The 16,903-nt window shown below is 39.9% G+C and overlaps 1 protein-coding gene across 1 annotated transcript in view; it reads right to left on the bottom strand.

The window, feature by feature from the left end:
• Positions 1-16,378, bottom strand: part of VWC2 (von Willebrand factor C domain containing 2) — a 421,720-nt gene extending 405,342 nt beyond the window's left edge. Inside the window, exon 1 of the mRNA XM_007943930.2 lies at positions 15,671-16,378. Coding sequence (XP_007942121.1) covers positions 15,671-16,378 — 708 coding nt within the window. The remainder of the gene's footprint in view (positions 1-15,670) is intronic.
• Between the last annotated feature and the right edge of the window lie 525 nt (positions 16,379-16,903).

Below are 16,903 nucleotides of genomic sequence, written 5' to 3'. Positions count from 1 at the left end.
TGTTCAACTTTTCCACCTCAGTCTGTGTTAGTTTAGGTAAGTGATGTGTTTCTAGAAATCTACCCATTTCTTCTAGATTTTCAAATTTGTTGGAGTACAGTTCTTCATTGTGTTGTTATTATGTGCTGTTGAGTCAGACCCAACTCACAGCGACCCTTCCTTGGGTTTCCGAGGCAGTATCAGTTCCTCATAGTATCCTGATATTACCCTTTTTATTTCAGTTGTTCTGTTGTGATGTCACCCATTTAGTTTCTTATTTGTGTTATTTGTATTCTCTCCATCTTTTCCTTTGTTAAATTTGCCTGTGGTTTGTCAATTTTTTTTAAATCTTTTCAAAAAACCAACTTCTAGTCTTGTTGATTTTTTCTATTCTCTTTCTATTTTATGCTTCATTAGTTTATACTTAAATCTTTATTATTTCCTTTTTCTGGTGACTGTAGGCTTATTTTGCTGCTCTTTTTCTAATTGTTGGTGATTTGGGGTTAATGTGTTGATTTTGGCTCTTTCTTCTTTTGCGATGTGTATATTTATTGCTATAAATTGGCTGCTGATCACTGCTTTTGCTGTGTCCTGAAGATTTTGGTATGCTGTGTTTTCATTCTCATTTGATTCAAGGAATTTTTAAATTTCATTTATTTCTTCTTTTACCCAGTTGTTTTTGAGGAGGGTGTTTTTCAGTTTCCATGTGTTTGCTCTTTTTTTGTTGATCTTCTTACTGCTGATTTCTAATTTGATAGCATCGTGATTTGAGAAGATCTTTTGCAGTATTTCAATGATTTTAAATTTATTAAGGCTTGCTTTATGGAAAAGAATGTATGTTGTGCTGTTGTTGGGTGAAGTGCTCTGTAAATGTCTATAAGGTCAAGTCAAGTATTGTTTAGCTCTTCTCATCTTTGCTGAGTTTCTTTCCACTTGTTCTATGTTTCTTTGAAAGTGGTGTATTAAAGTCTCCCACTATGACTGTGGAGTCATATGTTTGCCTCTTCAAATTTTTTAAAGTCTGATTTATGTATTTTGGAGCTCTTTTATTGGGTCCACAGATATTTATTATGCTTGTATCTCCTTGTTGAATTGATCCTTTAATCATTATATGATGTCCTTCTTGTCTCTTATGGTGATTTTTGTCTTAAAGTCAATTTTATCAGTAATTAATATTGCCACTCCTGCTCTTTTTTGGTTTCCATTTGCTTGATATATCTTTTTCCAACCTTTGATTTTTTTAATCTATTTTTGTCTTTGTCTCTAAGGTGTGTCTCTTATAAACAACATATTGATAGTGTGTTTTGTTATCCAGTCTGCAACTCTCCATCTCTTGAGTGGTACATTTACATCATTAACATTCAGTAATTATCAACAAATATGAATTTGTTGTTTTCATTTTTGTTATGTGCTTTTCCATAGTGTTGCTGCCTTTGTTCCAAATAATTTTCTGTACTGAGCTTGTTTTGTTTATGAATTATGTTATTACTTCCTTGACTGATGTTTTAGTATTTACCAAATATTTGTGCTTGTCCTGTGTTATATTTTGATGTACAGGTTTGTCATTTTTCTTTGAGGTTACTCTGTGATTTATAATTCTCTTCTCAACTTTAGAACAATCTTTCTATCTTGCAGTTGTCTTGACTTCTATACCATGTAGAAGTTCTGTAACTACACTAATTTATTACTTCTTTTGGTTTGTAGTTGTCCTCATTTGTCAATTGATGTCTCTGGTTCTCTTTTTATAATCTTGTAGGCTTATTTACTTTGGATATTTCCATAACTGGATTGTTTTTTGGGTTATGTTGTCATGTGTGTTAATGGTTGATTGTTTGTTATTGTTGGTTCTCTGACTAAAGGATCTTCTTTAACATCTCTTGTAAGGTTGGTCTGCTTTTATCAAATTCCCATAATTTCTGCTTATCTGGAAATCTCCTAATTTCACAATCATATTTGAGGGACAATTTTGCTGGGCATATAATTCTTGGTTGGAATTTTTTTTTTTCTTTCAAGGTTTTATATATACCATCCCATTGTCTTCCTGCCTGCATGGTTTCTGCTGAGAAATCTAAGCTTAATCTTACTGGTTGCCCCTTGTAGGTAGCTCTTTGTTTTTTCCATGCTGCTTTTAGGATTCTTTCTTTGTCTTTGGTTTTGGTGAGTTTGGTGATGAAATATCTTGGTGATTTTCTTTTGGGGTCTATCTTGTTTGGGGTTTGTTGGACTTCTTGAATGGATATATTCTCATCTTTCATCGTACCAGGGAAATTCTCTTCCAACAAATCTTGGACAATTTTCTCTGATTTTATTTGTCTCTTTCTATTCTGGAATTCCCATTACATGTAGGTTATTCCTTTTGATAGTATCACACATGAACTTTAGGCTTTCTTCATTTTGCATTGATCTTTTTTTCTATTCGATCCCTTTCCAAGGAAGTTTCAAGTATTTGTCTTCACTCTCACTAATTCTGTCTTCCATTGATTCAATTCTACTCCTTTGTCTGTTCATTGTGTTATCTATTTCTGAAAATTTAGTATTAATCTTCTGAATTTCTGTGTGTAGATTTTGTATCATTTCTAATTTTCATTTATATTTATTTTGTCATTTTTTTCATGTATTTTCTTCTGAAATTCTTCTAGGGTTTTTTCTTTGTTTTCCATAATTTTGTCTGTGTTTTCCTTGATCTGTCTCTCCATCCTTTGAAGATACCTAAATATAATTCTTTGAATTCTTTATCAGGGAGTTCCAGTGCTGCTTCTTCCTCAGGGTTGTGTTCTGTGTCTGTGTCCTGTTCCCTTGTTTCTACCTCTTTATCTTACTTCTCTGTATGGACTGTGATGGTCTGTTTTCTCTGGGACATTGTGACACTGTTCTATTTAGATTTCTGTTAACTGTTTGTGAAGAGCAATTAAGAGTGAGTCTGGTTCTTCTTGGTGGTTGTTTATCATTGGCCAGTTGGTGGAGAAGGAAGTGGTGGCTCTCAGTAAGTGAAGCATCTAGAGGTTCAAGTGTAGTTGTGTCGTATGGGAACTGTTGGTGTCTTACACTCAGTTAGACAAAAGGAACAAATAATCATCAAAAAAGTAAAAGCAAGTGGGCAAAAACCACACCATGTAAACACACAGGTACACAAAACAAGAAGAAAAAAAAATGCAGTATCTGGAGAGAGGGCAATAAGAGAAAAAAGGCAGAGTAGGAAAATAATGAAGAAAAAAAATGGGAAAAATGCAAAAAGAAAAACAAGAAATGGGGATAACCATGAGGAAGAAAAATCTGGGAACCAGGAACTGAGAAGAGAGAAAAAGCTGAAAACTAGAACCTGGGAAGGGAAAAATAAAGAATAATAATAAAAAGGACAGTAATAATAATAATAATTTTAAAACAGACAAACTAAAAAAAAAGGGAAAACAAAATCTGGGCAGGGAGGACCAGGGCACACGGGCTTAGTAAGAGCACACAGACTAGGATGGAATTCCTGCCGCCCCAGAGGTGGGTGGGATGAGGGATGGCTGTACCTCTGTTCACCAAGAGGGCGTGGGATATGAAAGTAACAAGGGGAATATTGCATATTTCCAGTCGTTCATATCCTGAATGTCCTTGTTATTCCTGGCAAGTGGAGCCTATTCTTAAGTCCCTGGAATCTGGGAGAATGCTATCACTTTAAATATCCAAACTGGTCAAACTGCTTATAAACATTCAAAATGGCTGCACCCTCCAGACAGGCAAAAGTCCACAGCTCAGCCCACCTTACTCTTTGCTCTTCCCCTTTTACTCACAAGCCACCAGTGCAGTCATCTGTGCAGCCCCTGGCTAGCAGGGCCAATATTTAGGTTAAGTCTTAGGTCCTAACACCACTTAAGGAGCTCTGGTAGCACAGTGCCTAAGGCACTTGACTGCTAACCAGAAGACTGGTGTTCAAACCCACCAACCACTCCTCGGAAAGAAGGTTGGCCAATCTACTTTTGTAGTGATACTGCCTCGGATACCCAAGGGGGGGTTGCTATGAGTTGGGTCTGACTCGATGGCAAATAACAACAACACTTAGCAATATCCAAGCTGTCTGTATTGTCAGGATCTCTGACAGACCACAGCTCTATATGTCTCCTTGATTGGTGTTTTCATGCAGGTGCTTCTACTAGTTAGACTTTAGTCCACTTCTATATCCTTCCCATCAAAGCTCAGGGCTTCAGGATTATCTTCTTTTTCTGTGTTAATTGATTCCCCTTTTCTTTGTTGAAGAGGGTCTGTGCAGTCTGTCTGCCTATTCTGCCATCTTACTGGAACCTGAAACTCTCATTTTTAAAATATTGGCGCTAGTCAAGGAAATGTCTTAATAGTCTGAGAGTCAAACTGAACACAACCTCTGGCCAATTAGGTCTTGGGCCACCAGTTTTCCCACCTCTAGAGATGTAGTATTCTCTGCTCTGTCCACTGCCCACTAGAATTCTCCCCAGTTGCATTCAGGGAGCTCCCAGGACTAAATACTTCTGTTTGTATAATATTCAAGATTCTATATTTTGAAAGACACATAGACATATTTTTTCTTAGATGGCCTGAGCCAAATATAATATTTGTTGTTGTTGTTAACTGTGACCCCATGCACAACTGGACAGGACCATTGAGACCCATAGGCTTTTCACTGGCTGAACTTTGGAAGTATGTAAGCCTTTGTTCATAGTCCATTTTAGTCTGGGAGTCCTCTGACATCTGTTCAGCATCATAGCATCATGCAAATCTCCACTGACAGATTGGTGGTAGCTGAGCATTGGCCAGAAAGTGAATCTAAGTTTCCCGCATGGAAGATGAGAGTTCTACCACTGAACTACCAACTCCTTCACAAAGATAACACATTGTTTTTGTATACTGTTGAGTCAATTCAGACTCATAGCAACCCTATGAGATAGAGATGAACAACCCCATAGAGTAAGAGCTCTGGTGGCATAGTGCCTAAGGCATTTGACTGGTAACCAGAAGGCTGGTGGGTCAAACCCAGCCACTCCCCAGAAGAAAGACTAGGCAATCTACTTCTATAGAGATACCACCTTGGAAACCCAATGAGGGGTCACTATGAGTCATATTTGACTCGATGGCAGTGAGTTTGTTTTTTTGGTTTTGGAATCTTATGGGGAAGGAGGTCTGATGGTCCAGTGTTTAAGTATTGGCCTGCTAACCAGAAGATTGGCAGTTCATACTCATCAGCTGCTCTGTGAGAGGAGATTGGGGCAATCTACTTCCATAAAGCTTTATTGTCTTGAAAACCCAATGGGGGTCACTATAAGTCCAAATTGACTTGATGGCAGTGAGTTTGGTGTTTTTTTTTTTTTTTTATTGTATGGGAGCACATAACCAGGTTTTTTCTTCTGCTGAGCTTCAAGTTGGTTTGAACTGCCAATCTTTCAGTTAGCATCCAAGAACTAAACCAATATGTCACCAAAAGATAACATAAATCCACATAAATTAACACTTAACCTAATTGATGCAATGTTTACTGAATATGTACCAGGTACTGCAAGCCTGTATAAACTTTCCTTTCTCCAACTGCCTGAAGCACACAAAATATATACTCCATTAACCCTAAGAGGCTGGGGAATACGCTGAAGTTCAAACAATTCTCAGAGTCTGACAGACTAGAACTCAAATCCTGGCTCTACCATTTAATAATACTATTATCTTGCTCCAGTTACTTAACCTTTTTGAACCTTATTCTCTTTTAAAATAAAGAAAATATCAGTCGGCTATATAAACTACAAAACAAAAAATTACTAAATATATAGACATGGGATAAACTATTAGGTTCTACCTCCCCAGTATAAAAATCAAACTTTCATGGTACTAATTCCATCAGGCTTACAGATACAAATAACATGTGAAGCAAATAAATAAGTACCCATTAAAGTTGGGTTTCCCCCACCTGCATTAGAGATATACCTGGATAGTCCAGAGAAACTATATGGACTCCCAATATTTTATTATTATTATTATTGTTTAAATGGTTTCAGAAAGAAAGGCAAAAACTGAGAAGTCCCAAATCTGTAGGCTCTTACTCAAAACCAAAACAAATTCAGAGTCAGCAACAGCACATGTGTTAGAATGACTGACAGAAAAGAGCATGAAATTTACAGAGGTTGATTCATTCTACTTTGCAAAAGTAGATAATAATAGTATTATTTCTGGTTAAGTAACAGCAGCCAAAAAAATATAAATATCACTAGATTGAAACAGGAATAATCCCTTACTGACACTTATTAATAATTGCAATAGAATTCAATTTAGACAGCTCTTTTGATTACAAATTTCATGTAGGGTTGTTTTTCCATTAATAAAATTTTATATAATGAGATTTTACATGGACTTAATCACAAGCTAGATAGTAAAGCCATAAGAGAGGGTTTGATTTAACTCAGTGGTCCCAAATCATTTCCCCTACTAGTATCCCTTTCATTAGCTCCTGCTCAATAGTTCTCATGCTGTGAAAGATAATCTAGAAAGCAGTACTCAATAATTAATCGTCTCTTTTTCTTCAAAAGCTTATACAATTGTCAGTCAGAGCTCCTGATCAGCTGTGATAACCAATGTTAACACACTGAACTGACATCCCAACCAAAAGGGAAGAAATGTGAAATTTTAAGAATGCCATATGGCCTTATCTCAGGGAGTTGCATAAATTCCATTATGCTCTATAAAGCACTGAAACAAACTTGCAGACTCCATTTCTACCTTCACAAACCCCCAAGGGTCCAAGATCCCCATAATGGAAATAGCTTGTTTTACTGCTCAAAATGGAATGATGTTTTTTATTTAGGAATTTTAAATTTGATATGCTGCTGTTCTATGTAGCAGTCATCAGAAGCAAGTAAAACTCAGAAAGGCTAAACTGTTCAAAAGAGCCCCTCATTGCTATCTTTCAGTTATCAATGATAGAAGGACAATTAACATAATCATATAATCACTCCATATGTGGTGTTCAGCATGGAATATACACAGAATTATAATGGTCTGGGGGAGCACTTAATTATGTTTATTTGGCATTTAGTTTATTACAAATCACCGTGCATCTTCTTTATAAACTCTGTTTTTCCCAATCATACAGACCAATACACTCTTCCTCCTACCACATTCCTTATATCATTTAGGCCCATTTCTACAAGGTCAACTGCGGTCATTCACAGCCTAGGAAGCAGAATGCGGATGGAAATATCATTCACATATATCAGCCTTCCTTATTCAAAGTTGGATGAGAGCTGGTATAAGTTGATCAGCAACTAGTATAATTTGAAAGACAGTGGAGAAAATGTCACCATTAACTATGTTTTTGTTCAGATGTACACTCTAAATTGCAGACATCTCTGTAGAAAAGAGGATAATGCTCTAACTATTATCAGTACCTTAATAGTACTGTGCTGAATCAGTGAAGTCTTCTGGCAGCACCTGGTTGGGATCCAAATAGGCCGTAAGGAGTAGTGTTTTGATGAAGCACAGGACTAGGGATAGGAGGGAAAAGGCAGGTTCAGAGTAAGGAGAAAATTGGGCAGAAAGGGCCTCAAGAAAATACGTACCAGGAAAAGAGAAGCACAAGAAGACAGGGCAAAGCTGACTATGGCAACAGGCAAATGTCATGCACAAGACATGGGTATGCCAGTGTCTGCAGTCCTATATGCTTCTCACTGCACACACCAAAAATTAGTCCCCACCCTCCATCAGTCATTTATTCTCAGGATGTAGAGAACATTGAAGGCCTCCAGTAGCAATGAAGTACCAGGGTCTCTGAAAGACTGTTTAAGGGACCTGAACCTCACAGGGAAAGAGCCTTACCAGGAAAGCGGCTCAGCTACAACCAGGCTGGTCTGAACCACTATCTTTCACCTGCCTCCATGCTACTGTAAACACTGTTGCAGCATGACCCTATTGTACCAATCTCCATTTTAATTATGTTTTCTTCAGAAAATCTCAAAACATTCCAGACAGCACTTTCCTTTTCTGTTTTCCATTACTTTGTGCTATGTAAACTACAGAGTACAATTTATCTCTCTCTGAAACCCAGAAAGGCCAAAGCATGCATTTTAAAAATTGCTGTGCCCTGGTACTCTGTATCACAAAAATCTATAAGACTACAACCCACAAACCCCTTATACTCATAGGTCATCCCTTGTCCTTTTACATTATTCTTCCAACTCCGCTACCCTGCCCAGAACAAAGGGTTGAATCACATTTTATAAACTGAAAGAAACAAAAACGGAAACATGAAAGGACTTCAACTAGGTCACACACTAAATTAGAGGAATGTTTAGAAATTTGTGTTACTTACAGGAATGAACAAGCATGATAACTTACAATAATACCTTAATGTAACTGCACATATCATATGAGTAATTATGTATTTAAAATGTGTAGTAACATGGCAACATTAATATACATGCATGTATCCTAACATCCAGTAATGTTTGGATGAAGGAAAGAAACGCTATTTTATAATGAAGAATGCACTTCTTGTTGTTCTTAGGTGCCACTGAGTTGGATTTGACTCACCTTATGTAAAGCGACCTTATGTAAAACAGAATGCAACACTGCCTGGTCCTATACCATCCTCACAATCACTGCCATCCTTGAGCCCATCGACACAGCCACAGTGTCAGTCTATCTCACTGAGGGTCTTCCCCTTTTTCACTGACCCTCTACTTTACCTGGCATGACATCTTTCTTAAGCAATTTGTCATCTCTGACAAGATGACCAAAGTATGGTAGATGAAGTTTGACTATTCTTGCTTCTAATGAGCATTCTGGCTATACTTCTTCCAAGACAGATCTGATCTTTCTTCCTTCACTCCATGGTACATTCAATATTCTTCACCAACACCACAATTCAGATACATCAATTCTTCTTCACTCTTTCTTATTCATTGTCCAGCTCTCACATGCATACAAGGCTATTGAAAAAACCATGTCTTGTATAAGGCACACCCTAGTCTTGAAAGTAGCCTTTTTCCTCTCAAACCCATTAAATATAAGTCTTTTGCAGAAGATTTTCCCAATGCAATGCGACATTTGATTTCTTGACTGCTGCTTCCATTATAGATCCAAGTAAAATGAAATATTTGACAGCTTTAATCTTTTCTCCATTTATCATGACATTGCTTATTGGTTTAACTGTGAGGATTTTTCTTTTCATTGGGAGCTCTGGTGGCGTAGTGCTTAAGGCATTTGACTGCTAAACAGAAGGGTGGTGGTTCAAACCCACCAGCCACTCCTTGAAAAGAAGGTCGGGCAATCTATTTCTGCAGTGATACTGCCTCAGAAACCCAAGGAGGGGTTGCTATGAGTTGGATCCGACTCAATGACAGTGCATTTGCGTTTTTCTTTTCTTTATGTTGAGGTGTAATCTTGATTAAAGGCTATAGGCTTTGATCTTCACCAGTAAGTACTTTAAGTCTTTACTTTCAGCACAAAAGGTTGTGTCATCTGCATATCACAGGTTAACTATTCTTCCCCTAATTTTGATGCTGTGTTCTTCATTTAGTCCAAGTTCTTGGATTATTTGCTCAGCATAAAGATTAAATAAGTATGGTGAAAGGGTACAGCCCTTATGCATGCCTTTCTTGATTTTAAACCATCCAGTATCCCCTACTTGGTCTATGTACTGGTTTCCCATGAGTATAATTAAGAGTTCTGGAATTCCCATTCTTCCCAATGTTACCCATAATTTGTTATGATCCACACAGTTGGATGCTTTGGCATAGTCACTAAACCATGGGTAAACATCTTTTTGGTGTTCTTTGTTTTCAGCCAAGATTCATCTGACATCAACAATGATATTCCTTGTTCCATGCCATCTTCTGAATCTGACCTGAATTTCTGGTAGTTCCCTGTTGATGTACTGCTGCAACTTTTTTTTAATTATCTTCAGCAAAATTTTACTTGCGTGTGATATTAAGGATATTCTTTTATAATTTCTGCATTCTGATGGATCACTTTTTTTTTTTTTTTTTTTTTAGAATGGGTACAAATCTGGATCTCTTCCAGTTGGTTGGTCAGGTAAGCTGTTTTTCAAATTTCTTGGCGTAAACAAGTGATTGCTTTCAGAGCTGTATCCATTTATTGAAATACCTCAATTAGTGTTCCTTCAATTCCCAGAGGCTTGTTCTTTACCACTTCCTTCAGCACAGCTTGGACTTTTTCCTTCAGTACCATCAGTTGTTGATCATATGCTATCTCCTGAAATGGCTGAACATCAACTAATTGTATGTGGGACAGTGACTCCTTCTATCTTCTTTTGATGCTTCCTTCATTGTTCAAAAATTTGCCCATAGAATCCTTCAATATCACAACCCAAGGCTTGATTTTTTTCATTCCTCAAGGCTGAGTGTGTCCTTCCCCTTTGATTTTTCCTAATCTAGGTATTTTCACATTTTATTGTTATACTTTACTTTGTCCTCTCAAGTCAACCTTTGAAATCTTCTGTTCAGCTCTTTTACTTCACCACTTCTTCCATTCATTTTAGCTACTTACTCTCCATTCAAGAGCAAGTTTCAAACTCTTCTAACATCCATTTTGATCTTCTCATCTGTTACTGTCTTTTTAATGTCTTTTGTTTTCTTCACATACGATGTCCATGATGTTATAACACAAGTTGTCTTAGGTCCTTGGTGCTCAATGCATTAAATCTGTACTTCAGATGGTCTCTAATTTCAGGTGGGATATACTCAAGGTTGTATTCTGGCTCTTGTGGACTTGTTTTAACCTTTTTCTGCTTCAACTTTAACTTGCATATGAGCAACTGATGGTCTGTTTCACAGTTGACCCCTGGTCCAGTTCTGACTGATGATATTGAGCTTCTCCATCATCTCTTTCCACAGATGTCGTTGACTTGATTCTTGTGTATTCCAAGTGTTGAGATCATGTATAGCTGATGTTTATGTTTATTTCTATCATGAATGCCATATTTTCAAGTTACTGATGGATCTTCATTTCCAACTTTTGCATTCCAATCATCAGTAATTATCAGTCAATCATAATGCATGTTTGGCAATTTTAGACTGCAGAAGTTGGTAAAAATATTAAATTTCTTCATCTTTGGCATCAGTGGTTGGTATGTAAATTTGAATAATAGTAATATTAACTGGTCTTATTTGTAGGTATGTGGATATGATCCTATCTCTGACAGCACTGTACTTCAGAATAGACCTTGAAATGTTCTTTTTGATGATGAAGGTGATGCTTTTTCACTTGTCATTCTTGGCACAGGAGACCATATGACTGTCTGATTCACAATGGCCAATACCATTCCATTTCAGGTTACTAATGCCTAGGATATCAAACTTTACGTATTCTGTTTCACTTTTTACAACTTCTAATCTTCCTAGATTCATACTTTTTACATTCCATGTTTCAATTATTAATGGATGTTCACAGTTGTTTCTTCTCATTTTATGCCATGCCACATTAGCAAATGAAGTTCCCAAAAGCTTTATTCCATCCACATCAATAAGGCTGACTCTACTTTGAGGCAGTAGGTCATCCCCAATAGTATTCTGAGTGCCTTCCAACTTAAGGAGCTCATCTGGCACTATATTGGATAATGTTTTCCTGCTATTTATAAGGTTTTCAGTGGTCAATTTTTTTCAGAAGTGGATTCAACCAGATCCTTCTTCCTACTCTGCCTTAATCTGGAAGCTCTGCTGAAACCTGTACACTGTGCATCACCCTACGGGTACTTGAAATACAGGTAGCATAGATCCCAGCATCACAGCAACACACAAGCCACCACAGTTTGACAAACTTATCAGATGAGTGGTGGAGGATGCACTTCATACCTAAAAAAAAGCTTTAATGGTATTTTCATTTTTCCTAAAATTGTAATCTTTCCATTGTTCTTTTTATTGCTATCCTTTCCCATCCAGAGTTTGAAAATACATGCTACCTTTTGACTACCAGTTTTTGAAATCAGGAATCAAATGAGAGAGTTCACACCAACACACCAGGCAACATTGTAGCTTTTAACACTTAATAATGAATTACTAAAACAAAAGTCTAAATTCTTCTTTCTCCCAGCCCTATATACATGTGTGATCTTGGGTAGATTAATGATAATGTTCTGATGTTTGGGTTTTTTAGACAAAAGTGCAAATAATTCCTTAGTCTACTTCATGGTGCAGTTCTAAGAAATAAGTTACAAAGCTATAAGCAGTGTGAACTACAGATGCTACTAATTAAAAATCAACTGTTTCTTTTTTTTATCTTATTGTTTTTAGTTGTTATCAAGTCAATTCTGACCCAAAGCAGCCCCGTTTGCATTACAATAGAACTACTCCAAAAGGTTTTCTGGCTGCCTTCTAAGGTACCTGTGAGTGAGTTCCAAGGAGAATTTTGCCTACTAGTCAAGTATAAGACACTTGCCTACTAACCAGATGGCTGGCGGTTCAAACCCACCAGCCACTCCTCGGAAGGAAGGTTGGGCAATCCTACTTCCGTAGTGATACTGCCGCGGAAACCCAAGGAGGGGTCGCTATGAGTCAGGTTTGACTCAACGGCAAACAACAACAACAACAACAACAACAAGTCAAGTATGCACATAATTTGTATCACTCACAGACTCCTTTTGACCTTATAACAGATATTCTTACATTCCAAAAACACTCAACGGAACTGTTTTGTTGGGTCCATGCCTAACATCTCCATCACAGGCCAAAATGAAATGTCTCTCCTCTAGGCTGCTCTAGCACTCATGGCACCTTTGCCTGTGTACCTTTGTCTAAGCACTTTCTATTCTGCACTCAATTATCTGGAGAAGTATCCTCCCAGTATTCAAGAAGCACTCTGAGGGCAGGCTTCTTTCTTAGTGGTGCTGCATTGCCAAACCCTGGTTCCTATGAAGTTTTCACCAAAATTTGCTTCCTTTCTCCCAATGGTAAAGTAAAGACTTTTAAGTAATTAAAAAAAAAAAAGTAATTAAGTAATCTGTCTATCCCCATGGAGGCCCCCTTTGGTGCAAATGATTAACACACTTGTGTGCTAACCAAAAGGTCGGAGGTAAAAATCTACCCAGAGGTACCCCTAAGAAAAGCCTGGCAATCTACTTCCAAAAATTCAGCCATTGAAAACCCTATAAAAGACAGTTTGATACACATTGGGTCACCATGAGTCGAGGTTGACTTGAAGGCAACTGATTATCTATTCCTGCAGCTCTACTCTAAGAATAAAGCTGTTAGAGCCTGGTTGAGCCTTAGGTACAGGTGGCCCAACTCTCTTAACTTACAGGTAAAAAAAAAAGGGAACCCAGAGGTGAGATGTGCTTTGTTTTTCACTCATGAAGCTGGTTAGTGGTAAAGCCAGAATACTCAAAAAACTAAACCCACTGCAGTCAAGTCCATTCTAAGTCACAGGGACTCTATAGGACAGAGCAGAACTGCCCTGTAGAGTTTCCAAAGTTGTAATTCTTTATGGAAGCAATGCCTCACCTTTCTCCCATGGAGCAGCTGGTGGGTTCAAATCACCAACCTTTAGGTTTGAAGCCCAGTGCTTTAACCACTGTGCCACCAGGGCCCCTTAAAATCACATTGGAAACACATAATTCCCGACTCAATCCCAGTGTTCTTTCATACTCTGTACAGGGAAAAAAAAATAAAAAATAAAAAACAACCCTCATTGCTATGAGTCAAATCCTACTCATAGTGACCCCTCCTTGGGTTTCCAAGGCAGTATCTCTATGGAAGTAGATTGTCCAATTTTCCTTCCAAGGAGTGGCTGTGGCTGGTGGGTTTGAACCGCCAGCCTTCTGGTTAGCAGTCAAATGCCTTAGGCACTCCGCACATCATCAATATTTCTCTCTTTGCCTGAAATCCTACTGCATTTAGGAATTCCTTCCTATCATTCATTAATGAAATGCCCAAAACACATGAGGCTGTGGAACCTCTGTAGGATCCCAGGCGTATCCCTCTGGACTGGACCTTGCATGCTTTGGGACTCTCTTTTTCCAGGATTCCCTCTGTAGGCATAGAAAGAAACCTCCAACATGCTACATCATACATAGGCCAGCACTGGCAGAGCACATGCTGAGCCTATCTCACTGAGTTTAGAATGACATAACTCTTCTCCTCCTCAGTGAGGAGGTAGAGCCTTCAGATTTTACTCCCCGGGGACTCAGCGTTTTGGAAAGGCCCACAGCAGTCTTCTTTGGCATCTTCACCCAAATTAGGATCTTAGTATGACTGGGGCTTTGTTTCAAATAGCACGTAAGTAGAAAGGCATGGGCCCTGGAGTAGAACTACTTAGAATGACACATGAATCTGCTACTTCATAGCTGTGCTACCTTAAGAAGTTATTTAGACATTTTCTGCCTCAGTTTCTTCCTCTGCATAAAATGGAGATGAGAGATAATCTACTGTGTAGAATGAAAAGACTATAACTCAACCTAGTGCCTAATACTTAGTAAGTATTCAGGAGATGGCAGTGCTATTAATAGTATTATAATTACTTATCTAAAATTAGAGAACATTTAAGCATAAATGGCACTTCTTTGTCAACCATTATATTTTGACACTCAATAAGCAAGGGTTTTCATTTTTTCTTTCAATGTATAGAACATTTACACCATGTCCTGAACACATATTCCAGGGAAATGGCTTATGTATATGAATAGTCTCCCTTAATTTGTTATTAGCTGAAGAATATATCCCAAGTGGAATGGTAAATTACCCTGTGTTTGAAAACAGGTTGAGGATTTCACCAGCAACACTTTTAAATTGAAAAAAGTAAATTAAAAGTATGGCTGATAAATGTGTTCAACAGTGCCATGGGCTTCATTCTAATGAAACTTTTTATAGTGACTATCAAAGGAATTAATAAGGATTAGCCACTATAAATTGTTGTTGTTGTTGTTATGTGCCGTTGACTCAAAACCGACTCATAGCGGCCCCTCCTTGGGTTTCCGAGGCAGTATCACTACGGAAGTAGGATTGCCCAACCTTCCTTCAGAGAAGTGGCTGCTGGGTTTGAACCGCCAGCCGTCTGGTTAGCAGGCAAGTGTCTTAGCCACTATGCTACCAGAGCTCCTGGCCACTATAAATTGGTTTTAAAAGTACCTCTACACCGAAAAAACAAAGTCTTGCTAGGGGGCACACTCTCTGCCTTTGACAACCAGAGAGCAACTCTTTGTCAAAGTTTAGTGAATACACATATCAGCACCAGAGGCGTATCTAAGGTATGGCAGGTATGGCACGTGCCTTGGGCGACTATTGAAGGGGGGTGGCGCACAGAGCAGTTTCTATTAACCATCACAGTTTCCATTACCAGCTGAGTGAGACCATTCAGCAAGACAAAACTAATACTTTAGTATCTGAAAGCCTCCATGGGTCAAGGCAGACTTGTAATCTTGCTCTGCTGAATGTAGAAAGAAAAAAAAACTGGAGAAAAACAAATGACTTTGGGCACATCATAGATCAATTTTAATCAGTGAAAACAAGGAAGGTGCAGTTGTAATTTTCATGTGGTGCCATAATGTGTTAAGCAAAAGATTAAGGAGCTTGCTTGACTTGTAGTTCTGAGCTGATACTATGGTAAAGTTATCTAAAAGATAGGTGTCGGACAGGGGCGCAATTTCAGCGTTTGCCATAGGTGCTATTTTCCATAGATACGCCTCTGATCCGCGCCCCGCTTCCTGGTACTTGAAAACTCGCCCTGGCTGGCGCTTGCCTCTTACCACGAACTCCTCCAGAGTCTGGTAGGTCTTGCCCCGGAACTCGCAGTAGTTCTTCCTCTCCTTGCACTGCGGGCAACACTGGCTGGTGTCGACGTGGATGCAGCGCGGGTGCAGCCTTGGGCACTCCGGTTGCGCGCACAGCGGCCCTTCCTCGGTGCACAGGCACGGGCAGGCCGAGGGACCCGGCGCGAACTTCTCTCCAATTGCGTACACGAAGCCGCTCTCGTCCACGCAGCCCTTGCCGCGGTAGTCCGGGTACGCGTACTCCTCAGGAGGCTCCGGCGTGGGTACAAGTTCCGGACCTGCAGAGTCTTGGACCACCGCGGCAGCCGCAGCAGCCAAGGGTTCCACCTGCGGCGTGTCCCCGCGGAGCCGGACCTGCAGATCCCCGGTCTTGGCGACCCCGCCCTGGGAGGCCCAGGCCTGTTTCTGTTTGCTCCACGTCTCCCTGCCCGCGAGCCCGCGGCTACCCTTGCTCTTCCAGTCTCGACTGCTGCCGCCCTCGTCCCTCGCGGGACGATCGAGCTCGTTCACCCGTCCCAGGCTGTCCCGAGACGCGTGCTCGCGCTTCTCCTGGCCCGGCTGTTCAGGAGCCTGGGCTAGCTTCTCCAGGGGGATGCTCGGACTGCACAGAGCCACCATCAGGCAGCAGGTGACCAGGAGAGAACTGGAGAGCGCGCCAACTGCCATCGCCTTGGAACTGGGCATCCCCTACCACGTCCGAGCGGGCGGGCGGGGAGTGCCGCGGTGGGGCGAGTCGCATTCACAGCCTCGGAACGCGCCGCCGCCAGCCGGGAGCCGCCGTCCCTGCGGAGAGAACAGCAGCACAACTGAGCCCCTCGGCCCGCGCGCACCGCGGCCTGCCGCGGCTTTGCACCCTGGCCTGGCACTGCCGGTTTCTGGCCTTCATGTAGATTGAAGATCTGAACACCTAGGGGTGGGGTCAGGCCCATTGTGGAGCGCACAGTTTTCAAAGACAATCGAAAACTATTCATGGGTTTACAGAAACCAAGTCCTAGGAGAACACCTGCCAACAGTATTTCTTTATGTCATTAGTATTATTTTAGAAGGTCCAGGGAGACTACGAGGCCATGAGGATGCAGACCGACACAGGCTATCCAGCCAAAGCTTGGCCCAAGCTGCTTGTAGAGCTCAGATAAGAGCCATGTAATTCAGGCTCAGGGATATCCCTCCATTAACTTCTGACCTCACTCTCTCAAATGTTATTGACAT

The sequence above is a fragment of the Orycteropus afer genome, unplaced genomic scaffold, assembly GCF_000298275.1.
Source record: "Orycteropus afer afer isolate SDZICR_OR568_19922 unplaced genomic scaffold, OryAfe1.0 scaffold00115, whole genome shotgun sequence".
NCBI lineage: Eukaryota > Metazoa > Chordata > Mammalia > Tubulidentata > Orycteropodidae > Orycteropus > Orycteropus afer.
Note: the sequence above shows the minus strand (reverse complement) of the source record. Positions and strands in the feature narration are given on the sequence as shown.